This window comes from Callorhinus ursinus, unplaced genomic scaffold, assembly GCF_003265705.2.
Source record: "Callorhinus ursinus isolate GAN/ISIS: 27379988/994484 unplaced genomic scaffold, GSC_fseal_2.0 scaffold9, whole genome shotgun sequence".
NCBI lineage: Eukaryota > Metazoa > Chordata > Mammalia > Carnivora > Otariidae > Callorhinus > Callorhinus ursinus.
In genome coordinates this window covers 5,172,840-5,192,261 of record NW_027397071.1, presented here as the reverse complement: position 1 = coordinate 5,192,261, position 19,422 = coordinate 5,172,840, and the positions used below count along the sequence as shown (strand labels likewise).

The 19,422-nt window shown below is 41.5% G+C and overlaps 1 protein-coding gene across 2 annotated transcripts in view; it reads right to left on the bottom strand.

The window, feature by feature from the left end:
* The window catches only part of AMPD1 (adenosine monophosphate deaminase 1), a 32,110-nt gene extending 19,013 nt beyond the window's left edge, over positions 1 to 13,097 (bottom strand). The window contains exons 1-6 of one of the 2 annotated variants that reach the window (XM_025872604.2): positions 13,061 to 13,097; positions 11,788 to 11,799; positions 7,753 to 7,933; positions 6,553 to 6,718; positions 3,784 to 3,949; positions 227 to 446 (exon numbers count right to left, since the gene is read on the bottom strand). In XM_025872604.2, coding sequence (XP_025728389.2) covers positions 227 to 446; positions 3,784 to 3,949; positions 6,553 to 6,718; positions 7,753 to 7,933; positions 11,788 to 11,799; positions 13,061 to 13,082 — 767 coding nt within the window. In that variant the 5' untranslated portion in view covers positions 13,083 to 13,097. The remainder of the gene's footprint in view (positions 1 to 226; positions 447 to 3,783; positions 3,950 to 6,552; positions 6,719 to 7,752; positions 7,934 to 11,787; positions 11,800 to 13,060) is intronic. The other variant, XM_073895992.1, reaches the window with a different exon arrangement.
* Between the last annotated feature and the right edge of the window lie 6,325 nt (positions 13,098 to 19,422).

Sequence of the window (19,422 nt, the reverse complement as noted above, 5' to 3'; positions counted from 1 at the left end):
GGGGTGGTGGCAGTATTGGGGTGGTGGCAGTGGCAGTAGTAGTGGGGGTGGCAGTAGTAGTGGTGGTGGCAGTAGTATTCGCGGGTGGTGGTGGTAGTAGTGGGTGTGGTGGTAGTAGTTGGGGTGGTGGTGGCAGTAGTATTCGCGGATGGTGGCGGTAGTAGTGGGGGTGGCGGCAGAAGTAGTGGTGGGAGTAGTAATAGGTCAGCCATCATTAAACACTTACACAGGTCCTTGGGCAATTAAAGCAAGTAAAAAATTCATATCATCTAAGAAGGTGTCCATATTTAGATAAGGGAGTGGCTTGGGCTCATCTTTACTGGCTGCTGCCTCATTAGGATAGACGTAAACTATACCGTCCTTCATTTTGAGATGATAACCGAGGTTTTCCGGGAGGTCATCAGTTCGGAAGGGGTCTTCTCCTTTCTTCATAGGAGGGGTAAAGACTTTTTCAATAAAACACAGAGTAATAGGTCAAGAAGTAAGGTAAATGGCCGCATAAAAATAACCAAACTATGAAATGCTGTAAGATCTCATTCGTCTGGAATCCTGTACGTCATAGGTTATAATTATCCAGGGCTAAGCTAAAGTTTATTTTTATATTATTTTCCAAAGGTGACTAAATTAGTAGTGTAAAATAACTGTAAAATTGTTTCTAGCGTAAGAATGATTTCCCAGCTCTTTAGAAGTACTGTTCACATAATTGGTGTAGTACTTACAAATAATTTTATCTACTACAGTAGGTTATCAAAGGTTTTCTGTTTAGAACATTTTATTAGCTTATGAGATAATTGCATAGAGATAAAAGTCAAACTACAGTCAAAAAGTAGAATTTGGATCTTTTCCTTAATAAAACCAACCTTTTCTATAAGTCTTAATTTAGAGCAGTTATTTTTTAATAGACTTTATATCTTAGAGCAGTTTTAGGTTCATAGCAAAATTGAACACCAAGTCCACAATTCCCATATACTCCTACCCCCACACAGGCACTGCCTTCTCCACTATCCACACCCTCCACCAGAGTGGTATGTTTGTTAAAATGGATGAACATACACTGGCAGGTCATAACCACCCAAAGTCCATAGTTCACCTTAGAGTTCACTTTCAGGGTTGTACATTCTATGGGTTTTGACAAATGTATAATGACACATATCCACCATTATAGTATCATGCAGAATAGTCTCACTGCTCTAAAGAGCCTTTGTGCTCCACCTAGATTGGATTTAATATAAATGGAAATATAAAATAAACTCTTACTATAAGAATTATAGTTCCTGTTATACTATATGACCCACCTTTTAAAGCACCTACGATTTTGCTTTTTTTTTTTTAAAGATTTTATTTATTTATTTGAGAGAGAGAATGAGAGATAGAAAGCACGAGAGGGAAGAGGGTCAGAGGGAGAAGCTGACTCCCTGCTGAGCAGGGAGCCCGATGTGGGACCCGATCCCGGGACTCCAGGATCATGACCTGAGCCGAAGGCAGTCGCTTAACCAACTGAGCCACCCAGGCGCCCTAAAGCACCTACGATTTTACAATGTCTGCCAAAGGAATTGAGAAGGGATTTTGTGGGTAAATGTCCCCTTCTTTCCAGTGCTAACAATTTCAACCTAAGAAAGCCAAGAACAAATTCCATGCTGTCACGGCCTGTAATGCGCTTAGCCTTTTACTTTCAACAAGTATGTGCCCAAGGCAGCAGGAAGTCTTCAGTTTGTAAGTGATGACTAATGGCCAGTGTGGGGAAAATAATATAGAAAGAAAAACTCACGCATTTTCTATTCAAAACTGGGAGCTAGGGAACATGAGAAACGTGAAACAATATGTTGCTGTGTCAAATCTTAATTTTCGAATCTTTATACTTAAACATCCTAGAGAGGCAAAGCATAATTTAGAAGAAACAAAGGCAAAACAGATATCCTAAATGTCGATATTATAGAAAGTAGGTAAACTGATTTGATGCATTACCAAACTGGATACATGCTTAATATGATTTTAATATTAAAAGGAATTATAAAGAAGAAGTGGCAGAACTGGAAATCTTTAATGATATAACAATCTGAAGTTCAGAAACACTTTAATATTTGCCTCCTTTGAAATTTCAATCCTAGAAGTATATTCTGAAAGATGTACAGCAACTACACAAAGATTTTTATATAAAGCCATTTATTGTAGCCTTATTGGAAATAAATTTTTAAAAGTCAGAAATCTAAATGACTAAAAGTAAGAATTGGTGAAATAAATTGTTATACAATGGAAATCTGTGAAATTATTAAAATCTGATTATTGAAAATAGGTACTCAACTTCATATAAGGCAGAAAGTAAAAAAGTGAGATATGTAAATAAAGTACTATGGAAAGTCAAAACATATAGCTTAGATTTATCCAGAGGTTAGAGGAAGACAGGAAATGATAGTATCTGGGCTGCACATTGAAGGATGAGGTTGGATCTGGACATTGGAACATACAGAGAAAAAGTGAACTGTTCCCCTGTTCAGGCACAGGGCACAGAAGGACAACAGTACAGGGGCAGGAAAGGGCTGAACCAAATGGAGGACAGGAGATACTTCCCACCAGAACAGAGGTGGAGTAGATAAGGTAAATGTATAAACAGGATGAAGGTGCAAGACCAAAAATCAATAAATAAAATGTAGTTAGGAGGCCAGCTGATGGTAGGCCTTGAATGCCAGGCTAAAGACTGGACTTAACTTTGTAGGTAATGAGCAGCAATGAAAGGTTTTTGTTAGGAGAAGGACATGTTCAGATCTGTTTTAGTAATTGGCACTAAAGTGAATATGAACCAAAAGGGAGTGAGATTAGAATTTAACAGAGTAGGTCAGAAACTATGGCAGTAATCCAGACAAGGAGAAACATAGGCCTAAATTAGGGTCTGGGGAATAGCAAAGAGGGGAGATTTTGAGAGATAGTATCCGGACTTAATCATATGATTGTGCACGTGGGCAGGAGAGACAGTGGAGTCAAAGAGGAGTATGATATTTTTAGACTGGATTACTTCTACACTAGTCCCTCCTTATCCACAGGGGATATGTTCCCAGACCCCCAGGGGAAGCCTGAGACTGTGGATAGTACCGAACCCTGTATATACTATGTCTTTTCCTACATACCTATTAATGGGTTACTGCTCTATCAACTTACTTGTTTTTGTATGAATTAGGCACAGTAAGAGATTAACAACAACTAATAATAAAATAGAACTATTATAACAATTTACTGTAATAAAAGTTAGGTGAATATGGTCTCTTTTTTTTAAAGATTTTATTTGTTTATTTTGAGAGAGAGAGAATGAGCATGAACGGGGGAGGGGCAGAGGGAGAAGGAGAGAGAGAATCTCAAGCAGACTCCCCGCTGAGCACAAAGCCTAACACGGGGTTCAATCTCATGACCCTGAGATCATGACCTGAGCTGAAATCAAGAGTTGGATGCTTAACCAACTGAGCCCTCAGGTGCCCCTCTCAAAATATCTTATTGCCCTATACTCACCCTTCTTGTTATAATCATGTGAGATGATAAAATGCCTACGTGAGATGGAGGTGAGGTGCTTGATGTAGGCATTGTGACGTAGCATAAGGCCACTACAGACGTGACAATAAATCAGGAGGATCATCTGCTTATGGACCTCAGCTGACCTCAGGTAACTGAAACCACAGAAAGCCAAACCATGGAAACCATGGATGGGGGGGGACTACTGTAATCTAGGGGCATATTTGATATTTAGTAGTTAAACCTAAAGATCTATTTCATACACTGCATAAGATAATCACTTACCTGGGTAGAAGCTCTCATTTGCTACCCAAGCCTCACCCTCCATGTGCCGCAAGTACTTGGAAGGGGTTTTAGGGAACCTCTGAAATGACTTCTGCATATACCTCTCCCGTATACACAATGCTCTGTATAGACCTTTGCAAACCATTTCGAAGTCTTCAACTGTAACCTGCCAAGAAAATGTCAGAGTATCAGGAGTCGCTCCTGTGAAAATCCAAGAAGCGGGTTAAGTTTGTTTTTGGTACGAGCCCACTCTCCTGGTTGTTGCTGCCCATGCTGAACCTTGCCTGCCCACACGGCTGCTTCCTACTTGACTTGGGCCCTGGGTCTTCCTCCGGGAGCAGGTCCTGAAGTTTTTCCAACTCTTCCGTTTCTACTAAAACTCACCACTTCTTCAAGACTTTGCTTATATAGTCTGGTGCTTGTTTGGGGGTTTTGCCAGAAAGCAGTGATTATCTAGCAAATGTGATTAAAAGATCCCATTCTAACATGGAGAATACTTTCTTCCTTCCAGGTAACATACGGAGTTTTTATGTATGGGCTTCTAAAGACAGTAGTATCTCAACTGAAAGATGACGTCACTCTAATTTGAGAATTCAAACTACTTTTTGGTCAGTGAAGGAAATATTTGGGGATGAATAAAGTGTCACACATCCCTCCAACCCTGTCATGCACACACCGCCTTTTATAGCTATAGATGGATCAGAACATCATCCATTCTTTTGGATGGTTTTAAACTTTTTTTGAAGATTTATCTATTTATTTTAGAGAGAAAGAGAGTGTGCGGGGAGGGGCAGAGGGAGAAGAGAGAATCTTTAAGCAGACTCCACACTGAGCACAAAGCTGACGTGCGACTTGATCCCAGGACCCTGATATCAGGACCTGAACCAAAACCAAGAGTCGAATGCTTAACCAACTTCGACACCCAGGCACTCCACTCTTTTGGATGGTTTCAAAGAGAATTTTACCCATGGCTAAAAATAGCAAGATTCTGGAGTAACATTTTCTTAGAACTGCCGGAAATTTCCTAAACTGGCCTCTCCCATGTGCCATCCCCGACTCCTGGCTGAGCCTGGCACACCCAAGGAGTCATAACTTGAAATTGCTGAGTGCTCATCATCAGAGCCCACAGACTTTCTGGGACCAATGTAAGTGTTCCCAGTGTTTGAGGTCCAGATATTGATCCCGATCAGTTGAACTCTTTTTAAAGGCCTGCTGACCTGGGCTAAGAAAGTCTGGCTCAGGTGCTAGAGCTAGGGGTCTGCTTCTAATGTGGCATGCTTGTTCCTTTGCCACATAATGGGCCACCAGTCTATCTTCTCTAGGATAAGAGCTGGAAAAGATATTCACCTTGGTGTCTTCAGCACTTAGCACACAATGGCTCGCGCAGAGTAGGTGCTCAGTAAGACCTGATTAAATGACATCAATTGATTATCAGGGATTAATGGCCTTGGAAATTTAGTCCTGATCCCCCTACCTCTCTGTTCAATTACAAGGATGAAGACCGATGGGGCATAGACTACAACCCGGTAGGGTGTTGCTCATCAGCTCAGCCACATCCAGCCAACAGGTACTGCAATGCACCTGGTTCTTCAAAGACTCCAGGCCATGGTTTCAGGTGCCCTCCAGCTTTCAGAGGAGAAGCAGCTACTCCCTGACTTCTGTGGACAAGGTTCACATCCTCCCTCCAATCTTCCTTCTTTTTATTTTTATTCCTACCAAGTACAGAGGTATCAAGTTTGTCTCCTAATTTTTATGGCTTTCTTTTTTTAACTCCAGAGGTCTCCAATCTTTGTTTTCCCTCTCTCTATTAAACATCTGCTTTCAGTTATTTACTATCTAAAACGCCTGCCATTTGCAGAGGACCCATGTTATCGTACGGAAAGTGAACAAACCAGAATCATGTTTGTTTCCTTGCTCTGTCACTTTTAAGTATCTTGGAACTGACCCTAAGGGGGTCAGTTACATGAGAAGGGGGCTTAGGATGGGTCATTAAAACTATATTTGGAGCATAGACTGATAGCTAACCATCAGTTTCACCCATATGATGCTGATTCTGCAAGTCCACGTGGCAGAGATTTATTAGGTCCCCAACTGTTCTGGATAGGACAGGCAGGTCAAGTTGTTTGTGACATGAGTTTACTATCCCTGTGGCATAACTAGAGTCTATTCCAGGCAATAACCTACTGTGTAAGCATCTGTAGTGAAATCGGAGATGACCGTTGGTGAAACAAAAACAATAGTCCCATTAGAATTTTCTAGCCTCTCATCTTCCTTTTTTCTCTGGGCAATCCACTCTTCTCATCTCCCTCTCTTTCTTCCCATCTGCTTTCTTTGATTGGTTTATGCTATCTGCAGCCCTTCTCTCTAGTCTAGGGCTGCCCTGGGCCCATCTTTTCCCAAAAGCTCCCTGTGCCTCCCAAGGCTCCCTGTCCAACTTTGTGATAGCCTCAGTGAGACTAGCCCACTAGCTGTTCTCGTCGTCTCCTGTGCCCAAATTTGTCTAGTGTATTCCGTAACACACATTGCATTCTACCACATATTCTCCATGTGCAAGCAAATGAGATAAAAGGAGGATAAATTATGTGGGATGATAAAGCAAAACAGAAATAGAAGGTCTAGCATATTGGTACTGAGAGGCAATAAGGAAGTATAACAAAGCATGGCTTAACTAACACCTTCCTCAGTGGGAAGGGGACGAAGGCAAGGAAGCTGAAACAATCAAGCTGTGTCTTCCCAGCAGCTGCATCTGAGGGGCAAGGAGGGACTCACCCCAGAGGCATAATCTCCAGTGATCTGCACTCTTTGGAAGTCAGGCACGGTCTGGTAGGTTGGAGTTGAAGAAATGTATTCGTTGATGTGGGACAGTTTGGTGGAAGATGTTTCACTTTGGGGAATGGACAAGTTAATGGTCTTCCGTCCATGGTAACGTTTTTTTCTGGGTTTGAAATGAAAAAATAAAAGGAGTTAACTTTGGCTTCATTGGGAGTCTCATTGTGATAGATTGAGGTTTCACTGTCCAATTTCATTTTGAGGACAAAAGGTGAACATTAAAATGACAGCGGGGTGTCAGAAACAGGATCCAACCATATGGGAAGAGGTATCACATGACTGTATTCCCTTCCTCCTGGTAGCCCTTGGAAGAGTGGGCCTTCGGGAACATGCTAGAAGGCTTTCAGCATGACCTTGTCCTTCACAGGCAGATGGGCAGTCTGGGTACCACAATAAGCACAGGCTACGTCAGTTACTACCTGTGTCTTTTTGTGCTTGTTCTTAAGCCCTTGAGCTTAAACTCTTGAAAAAGTAGTGTAATAATGCCCACCTTATAAGAATTTGGTGAGATTTAGTGTATGGAACTTATAAGTTGCTTAATCAATATTACTTCCTCAGATCAAGGAGTATTTATTGAGTTTCTGCTTTGACCCAAGACTTACGTTAGGTCCTATGGGGCATGCCCAAGAAGGTGGATTGTTGTTCTTTCCTTAAAGACATAATATGAAAAGGAGGACCAGGGCAGGAGGGCAGAAATGGAGGGTTGTATCCCTGAGGCCTGGAGAAGGTCACCCTGACCAGAGGGCAATATTCATATCAGATAGCACAATGCTAAAGCTGGCTAGAACCGAACTCGGAAGATGAGGCTCTCGTGTTCTGGTTTCTAGAACCATGGTGCGTAAGCTGAGTATGTACCCAGCAGCCATCAGCCCACAGTGGTTTGGAACAATTTGCATAGAGCTCACGTCCTCTTGATTGGGTAGATAGGGAGGTTTCAACTGAAGGAAGATGCGATGAGCACAGGAGGTCTACTGTTCTCTTCTTTTGAGTCATTGGTAATCTTGTCCTAGCTTATACAGTGCTGGGGTGGGGGGTCTTGGGGAGAGGGAAGAATTTTTAGCTCTGGCACAGTGAACTATCTGCCCTGACATTTCCCCTTCCTGTGTCCCAGTGTCCCAACATTCCCCTTACACCGCTTACCGCCTGTCTTTTATAGAGGTGGACGTGGCCTCCAGGTGGAATATATGTGCTTGCATCTCATGATGAGAAATTGGGCAGATTTCATCCACATCAAAGGGGGAAATCTCATGACGGCCTCCCTCATCTTTGACTTCAGAGGCAAACACTTTTTCAGCAAAGCTACGTAATGCATCATCAATTTCTAAAAGAGGTTTTCATGAGTTAGTATTTAAGCCCTTTGTCAGAGGTCATCAGAGAGTTCCTGCTATGGGTAAGGACTGCCCTGAGAGCATGGCTCCCCTATACCTAACCAGTGTCCCAGAAACGTGTTGGAGCTCAATGCCTGCTCTCTCTTCAGAGGTTTCTGGGTGGGTAGCTTGGAAATCCATTCTCAGAGACACAGGTCAGATTCTCACAGCACATCTCAGGAGGTCCTAAAGATGGGATTGGCTTCTTGCAGGACTAGCACTTAATCTAAGATCACCTGTTTCTGGCAGGGCTAAATCTGACTTCATAGTAATCATGCAACATAGTCCTTCTCATTAGATTGGTGAAGTTTTTCTGATGATTGTGAAGATGTGAATAGGATTGCCAGTCCTTGGAGTTTTTCTTCCTAAAGAGAACCAGGGATCTAGGTAGTTCTGAGAAATAAATGTGTCCTTTGGGTCTTTCTTCCTCATAGAGCAACTACTGTGTTTCTCTCACACATTATTTCAAATCCTGAAAACTTGAGGATATGCTGGTATGTGGGGGAAGGGAGCCATTGAAATTTACTACCCAGTGTTGGGAGTCCCAGTTCTTGTGGACACGTGGTCCTCCATAATGAATGACCCTTAGAAAGCCAATTTTACTTTTACATGCTTTAATATGCCCATCCTTTCTTTTTTTTGAGTTTATTTATTTATTTTAAGTGATCACTACACTCGATGTGGGGCTCAAACTCAAAACCCCGAGATTGAGTTGCATGCTCTTCCAACTGAGGCATCCTTTAATATTCCCATTCTTAGAATGGGTAGAGGGGTGACTTTTTGCTTGGCAATGACTAACCCCAAGACTCTCTGGGTGTAAGAGAACTAATTTCATCATAGAGGGTGGTGATGGCCATTAAGTATCTGTTCTTCTGTTAAGTTCCATTGCATTTTCCACATACCCAGTTGTTTCATCATTACCTCTTACACTTCTAAAATCTCTTGGTATTTCCGGAAAAGAGCAGGTAGCAAATAATGAGACTGGCAAACAGCTAGCTATTTGAAGCAACAGGAGAAGATGGAACATTCTTCATATGATGACAGAGCAAACTGCATGCATACTGCCCCATCAGTATCTATACAGGTCTCCAAAATGCCACATTTTCAGATTTAACCTAAGGAAGTGTAACGTGCTCAAGTGTCTGTTGTGCGCTTACCGACACCTTCACCTTCCTCTGTCTTAGTTTCCTTATCTGTAAAGTGGTAAGACTAATACCTACAAGACTTCACTCATAAGCTGTCATGGTAATGTATGTGGAAATGCTTTACAGAAGATAAAGCACCACTTCAGACTGAATAATGCAACTTGGTAGCATTGGTCAGACAGCTATGTGGCATTTAGGGTTGACTCTGGGCTATTAAGGAAATGATAAATGATATGACTTAGTTTAGGCTGAAGCATACATTGGAAATGATAGCAATCGATTCATAACTTCGCCAACACTGTCAGGTCATCCTGCTCTCAACATCTGGCTTATCACAGGAGAACAACAGAAATCTACTCTACTGGCCAAACTTCAGGTGTCTATTTGCTTCATTAAACTCAGGCACTGCCTGAAATTGAAAACCATGTTTGGATGCTCTGGAGTAGTTCTTTGACAAGTACCACAATCTACAAAGGACCAAATGGAACTCTAAGTAGATACATTTGATGGTCTGAGGATACTTCCCCACCCCGCTACCAACTGATCCCCAGAAATTAGTATCCTTCCTCCATGAGAATCACAAGCAAGCACACACGCCTCAAGGATGAAGGGCAAGCAGAAGTTAGAAGAGGCTTCATGCACCATGAAAGGCAAATAAAAATAGGCTAGCTGGTTATGATGATGATGATGAGGAGGAGGCTGTAACTGGCTTGTCATGGTGGGTCTGTGGCAATGCTGCTGGAGGCCTCAGGAAGGACAGCAGGGAAATGGATGCCCAGAAACCAACTCCTACTTGCTCGAGATCCAGCTCTTCCGGAATAAGCAGTCATTATCTAGGACTGCACATATCCATTTGTTTCATATTTTTAAATGTTATTGTTTTTATTAAGGTTGCATCTCCCTAAGCCACTATAGACAGTTGAAAAGTAGAAACTCTACTGTCAAGAAGTGGTTTACATGATGCCCCCAAATTATATGGTTGATGTTTCCTTCCACTGAATCAACCAGTTGTTTTGACTTCACGCAACCACAGCTGAAACTTGACTCCTAATTCAAGAACTCTGCCTTTCAAAAATATTTCAGGGAGTGGTGATGATTGTGGGAAGGAAAGAGTGAAACTGGTATTTCGAAAGATGATGAGATAAGATTTGGTGACTGTCTGAATTTATGGAATAAAGGACAGATGACTCCCTTGGATCTGTATAGATAATTGTTGAGTTCTTTTTTGAGCATATTACGTTTGCAATAATGGAGCATCTGCATGGAAATATCTTGAGGATAGGACATCTACATTTACATATAGAATCAACAAGAGAATAGAAACAAGTAGTAGAATGATGAAGCCAGAACACTGAACTAGGAGTGGAGTGAGAAAAAGTGTCTGTGGAGGCTGGATGGCCTTGGGCAAACCACATAATCACAAGGGAGTCTCAGTGTTCATCATCATAACAGGGGAATGCTAATAATAATATCAACTTCAGAGAACTGTTATAAAGATTAAACAAGAAATACTTTAAAAACTACACAGTACTATAAATAAGTTGGGAATTATTATTATTAACATGGGAAGTGCAAGATTCTTGAGAAAAGGAATAACATGCTTGCCTCTTCGCTCAACAGTCCAGAAAAGCATGCTTATTTCTCAGCAGTGCTGTAGGAGTGTGTAGGAAAGACAGGTCATAGGTGTTTTGTCCGCCGTATCTCATCTCGTAGAGGAACTCCGAGGCAGACCTACTATCCGTCAACTAAAGGACAAGTCTCATTTGAGATGGAGGGGAACATAGAGTTACAGTTTTATTTAAAGTGAGATTTTTATTTTATCTGGTCACAAAAATTTACCATGAAATGTTTCGCTTTGGAGCTAAGGATTTCCTAAGGCAAGACTCAATAGACCCCCTTGGCTAATCTATATCTAAAGAAGAACATCAGTTTATTTTATTTTATTATTTTTTTAAAGATTTTATTTATTTGGCAGAGAGAGACAGTGAGAGCAGGAACAAAAGGAGGGGGAGCGGGAGAGAGAGAAGCAGGCTTCCCGCGGAGCGGGGAGCCCGATGGGGAGCCCGATGCGGGGCTCGATGGGGGGCTCGATGCGGGGCTCGATGCGGGGCTCGATGCGGGGCTCGATCCCAGGACCCTGGGACCATGACCTGAGCTGAAGGCAGACGCTTAACGACTGAGCCACCCAGGCGCCCCGAACATCAGTTTATTTTAAAACATCAAATAAACGCCCCATGAAATTCTCTTTAAAAAATGGGGGTTTTTTGGAGTCCAGAAAATCCGTGAGTTCATTTGCAATGCTATGGAATATCTATGGTCACTATTGATCTTTTTAAAAAAAGATTTTATTTATTTATTTGAGAGAGAGAGAGAGCACAAGCAGGGGGAGGGGCAGAGGGAGAAGCCGACTCCCCACTGAGGAGGGAGCTCTACACGGGGCGCAATCCCAGGATCCCGGGATCATGACCTGAGCTGAATGAAGGCAGACGCTTAACCGACTGAGCCACCCAGGCACCCCTGGTCATTATTAATCTTTGTTGGCTTTCAATGGTATCATTTAATAAACACTGCTGAAAAATACTCATGTTTCTGAATTAATGAATAGTATCATTTTTTAATTGATCCTTTGGCAAATAGCAGGAAAAATAGTCCAAAATACTCACGTTTTTCTTTAGCTGTATGAAGTAAAATAAAACAAGATAAAATATATAAACAACTTTCAGAAATCATAGTGGCTGTTAATCGGTGCTTTGGAATAGAAAGGTGTAGACTGTACAAGAAAGGGGTGTGGTGGAATGTGATATTATAGTTCATTCTTCCATTTACCTACAATTTGCTGCCATTGAAACCCCTAGGAATATGGCCAGTACACATCCCTTTCTTTTTTTTTCCTTTCTAATATGGCTCTTTAAATTTATGTTTATAATCTTAAAGAGGTACCCTTTGTAAAATGTGATTTTAAAGAAATCTGATCTAGAGAAATGGAAACTCTCTTACAATGCTTACAAAAAAGCACATCTGGTAAACAATTTAGTAACACCTACCAAACAGCCATTACTGAGAATCTATCCTACTGATTTTCATCCTTAAAAACGGAAAAAGCTTTAGGGGCAAATATTGTTCCCAGAGTATAATTATACTTACCCAAACTGTAAAGAACCTAAGGGATTAGTTAAGAAAATTAGAATATTACACAGCCATTCAAAATGATGTTTAGGGAGAGTTTAAAAAACTATGGTAAATGATTAAGTCATAGTGTTAAGCCAGAAAATGGCAGGATATTAAGTGACATGTATGAAATAATCATAACAATGCTTTTAAAAATTCTTTAAATTTGCATAGAAAATAAATTGACATGTGAAAAGTGGTATCTTTGGAGGATGGGATGGTGACTGTTTTTTTCTTACTACTACTTTCCTAAATGTTCTGCGTTCTCTACATGAGTGTTATTACTTTTATTTTCAGTGCAATTTCTCTTTCTTATTTCATAGGAGACATGTATTTCTTTTGTAATGAAAACAACATTATTATTCTAAAAGTTACTATGTGTACAAACCTGGATTGTGATTGGGTTAATATTTCCACTATGCTCGTGGTTGTCAACTAATCCTCTAGCTAGAGACATTGTAGGGGACCCCTCTCAGAAAGGTGACGGCACCAGCTTTGTTTAAATGATCAGAGTCGATTTTAAATATCTTCCACAGTTTCCAAACTGGGATCATCCAAGATGCTACCACATGATACAGTTTTAGGAAATTACCTCCCTTCCAAAACGAAAAAGAAAAAAATCCTTGAAAATCATGCCTTGCTTCTTCCTGAAAAGTATTATCAAAGCTACTCTGACCCTAAAGAAAGGATCATCAAAGCTGACAAGATACTTAAAGGAATGGTTGCATTTAAAAGAATCGAGCTCTCCAAACACTTTTGCACACCTACCTGCAAGTTTCAACAGAGGCATTGTTGCCGGGGTCCAGGATTCTAGGATAGCACAGTAGAAAGGAGGAGAGTGGAGGCTGTGGGGATGACTGCCTGACAGTATAAAATACCCTGACACTCATTTTGTGATTTTGCTTTGCACCTGTAATCCGACCCTTCTCTGCTAAAAGGAGAGAGATGAGGCTTAGACCTATTTATAGCTTGAGGCAATTGACAGTGAAAAACAGGTGAAGCCTCCGGTCTTTACTCAGGGATTTCAGAGACAATATGTGCTAGGTCAGGAACTGCACTTCATTACTTTCTAAATCTTCCTACAGATTGGATTCTCCTCAAGTGTAGCTCTCTTGCATGCCCCGACCACTGGTGATTATTTTTTCCCCCAGTGAAATACAGGGGACTCTTCCAGGCTGTGGATGCCCACATTCTCAGGATTTCAGTCATGAGAAAAGCTTTCTGTAGTTAATGAATATGCTGGTGTATTCGTCGAGTTCGCAACACACACACACACACACACACACACACACACACACACGTGTATGCATGCACACACTTTCATTAGAAATACCCTCGATTTAACAGAAATTCACCCGACAGAATTTATTTAATCAGTTAGGTAGTGAACTTACTTCAAATCTTAGAGAAAAGTCAACTGCCATCTGGAGTGCTCAGTTACCCTACTCTGCAAATTGTTACAAAAGGAAAAATATCTTTCTTTTACATAACATTTTATAGTACATAGAGCATTTTTCAGGCGTTATCTATTTGATCCTAGTTACAATCTTAGAAGTACTTTATCCCTGCTTCCCAAATGAGAAAACCATTCTGCTGAGCCACCCTGCTCACAAATGGCAAACCTGAGGCTCTCTGAACCAAAATATCATGATCTTTCCAAAATAACACAGAGTCTTTGCTATGGCTAATTATGTGCTAATCACTTCTAGGCAAAGAAACTTTTTCCTGGATTCAGCAGAATGTATCGATTGTAACAGTTTTTATCTTCTAATTAAAAAAAAAAAGATTATTTATTTGAGGGGGGGAGGAGCAGAGGGAGAGAGAAAACCCAGCCAACTTCCCGCTGAGCGTGGAGATGAGGGGCTCCATCTCACGACCCAAGCCGAAACCAAGAGTCCGATGCTCAACCGACTGTACCACCTAGGCGCCCCTGTAACAGTTTTTATTAAAGACAGCAGAGGGATGTCTGGGTGGCTCAGTCATTAAGCGTCTGCCTTCGGCCCAGGTCATGATCCCAGGGTCCTGGAATCGAGTCCCGCATGGGGCTCCCTACTCGGCAGGGAGCCTGCTTCTCCCTCACCCACTCCCCCAGCTTGTGCTCTCTCGCCTTCCCCGACAAATAAATCAATAAAATCTTAAAAAAAAAGAAAAAAGACAGCAGCAGAGGTTGGAACTTCAGATTTGGAATAGACTGAATGGATGCCGACTGATCTTTTTACTACTATTTCCTGTTCAAAATTGGGACAAGCCTCTTTGTTGGCAAAACTGAATATTTTCCTGCTCAGCTTTATGGTCATCACCTCCTTTTAACCAATGACATCAGAACACATTACAACGCTGTTACTGAACCAAAACAATTTTTCATTCTTTTCCAATTTTTTTGGTGACATTTCCACCTGGATTAGTGGCATCTACAAACTGATATATCCAAACCAAACATTTCCTTCCCCAATCCTGCTTCTCCTTCAGTGATTCTTACCTTTATAGGCTTCCCTCCAGTTTTCCTATTCCCTTTGTGGTTGTCTACTCAAAAGTCATTTCCCCTTTTTCTCTTATTAATAAAGCCCTTTTTTGGGTTTGGGCACTAGTGTGCTCAGCCAGAAAACTGTATTTGCTAAACTTCCACGCAGCACAGTCTGGCCAATGGGATATAAACAAGATTGCTGGGTGGCATGTCTATAAAAGCTCTTTTAAAAGAGGTCAGCTTACCTGGCATGTGTTCTGCCTTTTGTCCATCTTCTTCCTGTCTGGAATAAAAAAAAAAGCTGGTGGGTGCAAATCCATCATTGCTGTAACATTAGGGACAAGCAGAACAAAACCCCATGTGAAGAATGCCTGAGCAGAAAGAAAGAGCCGGGGACCAAATTCAAAGGCTTATATACCAATCCGTTTCAGGGCCCAAGCCCTTTTTCATAAATGCACGATTTTCAAGAATTCATGACCCACTTGTGGGATTGCAATTGCTTCAGTATGGTTGGGACTGAAGGATAGAGTTTGAAAAGGTGCCTGCCAAGAGACAGGGAGGAAACTGAGGCAAAAATCATACCATGCTAAGGGTTTTGAATGTAATCATTATAGCACTGGGGAACCACTGAAGAGTTTTCAGGAACAATGTGAAATAATAAAAGGGGCATCTGGGTGGCTCAGTCAGTTAAGTGTCTGACTCTTGATCTCAGCTCAGGTCTTGATCTCAGGGTTGTGAGTTCAAGCCCCACATTGGGCTCTACGCTGGGTGTAAGCCTACTTAAAAAATAACAACAATTAATAAAAGAAATGAGTTAAACAACATATTTTGACCATATATCTTCCACCAATTAACTTATGTTTATTATCTTATTTAATCTTCACAACGTTTCTTTGTGGTAGATACTATTATTAATCTTCATTTTTCAAATGAAGTAACTGGGGCTTAGAACTATTAAGTGATTGTCCGTAGTTACGCAATCAATAAGAGGCAGAGTCAGGATTTGAACTTAGATTCATCCTAAGCTGAAGCCTTTATGCTTTACTTCTGCATCGTACTGTCCCTTATATGATCCATTTGCATTTCAGGAAATCCCTTTGGCCACAGTGTGGTTAGGAATGGAGAAAGGCTGGCGGAAGGAAAACCATTAAAAGGTCGTTTTTTAAAATCTTGGTTAAAGATGACGAAGGCTTAAACCGAGACAGTCACCGCAGAACTGCAGTGGGCAGTGACAGATGTGACCTGTTTCAAGGACAAGACCATCAAATCAAATTGGATATGGGGGCTGATGGAAGAGGAGTTGTCGAGAATAAGTCTCAAGTTTCCTTGTGAGTGATTGGTATGAAGTTAATACAAGGGAGTAGATAGGATTAAGGCCAAAATCAGTGTATCTGGCTTAACTCATCAGAGTGGACGTGTCCAGTCGGCAGTTGGATATTTGGCTTTGGAGCTCAGGAGAGAATCCTGAATGGGAGATAGATTGTGAGTCATCGGCAATGATCGTGGTTAAAACTCTGATAATCAGTTTCATCACTGAGACAGAACCTGTGCAGAGAAAGAGTGGAGGGCCACAGATAGATTCTTAAGGAAAACCAGTATTTAAGGATTGGATGTAGAAAGGAAAGACCACAGAAAGAGTTAAGATGATGGGGGGAGGAAGGAGGAGAAGTAGAAAATACTGTATCGTGGGGGCGCCTGCGTGGCTAAGATGGTTAAGCATCTGCCTTCGGCTTGGGTCATGATCCCAGGGTCCTGAGATCGAGCCCCACGTCTGGCTCCTGGCTCAGTGGGGAGCCTGTTCTCCCTCTGCCTCTCCCCCTGCTCGTGCTCTCTCTCTATGTATATATCTCTGTGTTTCGAATTAATAAATAAAATCTTTAAACAAAAAAAAAAAGAAAATACTGTATCGTGGAAGCTATGGGAGGAAAGCAATCTGAAACTGAGTCACAGGGTTTAATGCAGTGAGACTTCACGAGAGGACAGAAAACAGCTCAGGGGCAATCAGGAAAGTTGGTGATCACCGCACATCTGTTCAGGTCCTTCAAGAAGATGCCCAGACGGAATGGGACATACAAGAGGGGTAATGCCTGTGAAGGATAAAAGAGGAGGGAGCCGTAATCTAGCAGCGAAGGTCTTTGGACCATGGTGCGATGCAGATCTGACAGGTGTAAGAGGAGAGACGGAAGGAAGGAGGCTGAGTAGAGAGCGACGCAGACCGTAGTCTGGGAAAGTCTTGGCCTGGCCAACGGGGAGTTTCCCACAAGGATTGCCCATTCCAGGAGTCCTGAAGGGAGCAGAATTTGTCCAACTCTAGTACCCCCACCACGTTCGGTCACTGACTGTGAGATAGGGAGGGTGGCCTCCGAGCGTGGCTTCAGGATTGCAGATGAAAAGGTGTGGAAGCTAGAAGCTGTCAGCAGGCTCCTCAAAGCAAGTTCAGAGCTTCTTGTCCCAGCTCCGTAGTCATCACACTTAGGGAGGTTTTAGAGGAGGCTCGATGGTTGTGAATTGAAGAGTGGCTGGGAGATAAAGAGGTGGAGACCTTTCTTTCCTAATGATGTCGGAGGGTGGAAGGAGAAAACGCAGAATGATAGGGAGAGGGAGCTAGGGTCAAGGGTCAATATTTCTAGATGGAGGAACAGAACCATAAACAGAGAGTAGACACTAAAGGACAGAACAAGTTTCCAGTCTCAAAGGACATGGGGAGAGGGGGGAGTAAGACCCAGGTGGAGGAAAAACCTCGAAAGAGGAGAGGACTTTTTCTTCTGAGTCTGGAGTAGGGAAAGGGAGAAGAATGCAAAGAGAGACATTGTGAGACGTGGGGGTAGTATTTGGGGCATTTAAACCCTGTATTATTTTTATATTCCCAATTCACTGAATAAATGAATTAATGAATCCAAAGTTGTTAGCACATAGAGATGTCCAGACAAAAGTTGGTAGGTGTAAGTAATGGGGAAAAGAGAACAAATTTTAAGTCTTTACCATCAAGTTAAAAATGAAAAGATCTTGAGGTGCCCAGGTGGCTCAGTCAGTTGAGCGGCCGACTCTTGATTTTGTCTCTGGTCAAGATCTCGGGGTTTTGGGGTCGAGCCCCATGGGGATCCGAGCTCAGCATGGAGTCTGTTTCTCCCTCTCCCTCCCTCTCTGCCCTTTTCCCTGCTTGTGTGCACAGGCACTCTCTCTCTCTTTCTCCCTGTCAAATAAATAAAATCTTTTTAAAAAATAAAGCCTTTATTTTTATTTATTTGTTAGAAGACATATAAGCTGGGGGGAGAGGCAGAGGGAGAAGGAGGCGCCGCGCTGAGCAAGGAGCCTGATTTGGGACTCGATCCCAGGACCCTGGGATCATGACCTGAGCCGAAGGCAGACGCTTAACCCACTGAGCCACCCAGGCATCCCAAATAAATAAAATCTTTAAAAAAATGAAAAGATCTTAAGGGACTTGTCTTTTGGGGAATTCCACCTGATGCAAGTTTGAAAAATATGATCCATTATACTATGAGGAATTTCTAAAACTGCATATATTCTAACATTTAGTGGTTTTTGTTTTTTGTTTTGTTGTTATTGTTAGAGAGAGCATGAGCAGCGGCGGGGAGGGGCAGAGGGAGAGAGAGAGAATCCTAAGCAGGCTCCACACCCAGCATGGAGCCCAATGAAAGGGGGGTTTGAGTGGGTGGTGCTCAATCTCATGACCCTGAGATCATGACACCAGCTGAAATCTAGAGTCTGTTGCTTAACCAACTGGGTCACCCAGGGGCTCCCTAACATTTATTGTTTTTTTTTTAAATAATTTACAATTTGTTTGTTATTCCATACAATTTGAAGTGAATTTGATATAAAAAAAAGAGAACCAGTTCCTTGATAACACTCAATGTTTAATACATGGGAAAACAGACACTCACATGGGGTTGGTGTGGATGTGTAAGATTTTAGTCTTTATGGAAGGGAATTTGGCAATACATTTATCAAAAACTCTTAAAAAGTATGCTTATCTATTGATAAAACAATTTCATTTTTATGACTTTATTTTAAGGAAATTGTTATACAAGCACTCAAAAATGTATTTCAAAAATGTTAATGGCAGCTAAACCATTATCAGAGCCAAAAAAGTAGGAACAACTGATATGTCTGCAATATAAGATTGATTAATGTATGGTACAACCATCACATAAAATACCACTTAGTAATTAACATGATGATGTGAATGAATACATATTAACATAGGAATCATTCAAGAATGTTACGTGAGAAAACATAGTACAAAGATGTATACATAGTATAATCTTGTTTTTGTAAAAAAAAAAAAAAAAGAAAAAGAAAGGCATTTAATTTAAATATCACTATAGACATTGAAAAGCAGCCCAGGGAACTTATATGAGTGTTCTGTCTGGATAGTGGGAGGATGGCGATTTTTTACTTTTTCCTATCGGCTCATTTCCATTTTCTACCACGAAAAAGTATTGTTTCTTTTTTTTTTTTTGAACAAGTATTGTTTCTATCATAAGAAAAATAAAACCCGAATTTAAAGGAAAATCAAGTAAAACAAATTCCGATCCTATCACCACCTGCAGCCTTTAAGGGAAGGCCCCAGAAGTTTCCTTCAATGGGACAAGTCTGTATCTACTCATTCTTTTTCTGTAATTAAACTTGCTTTTCTTTTTTAAAA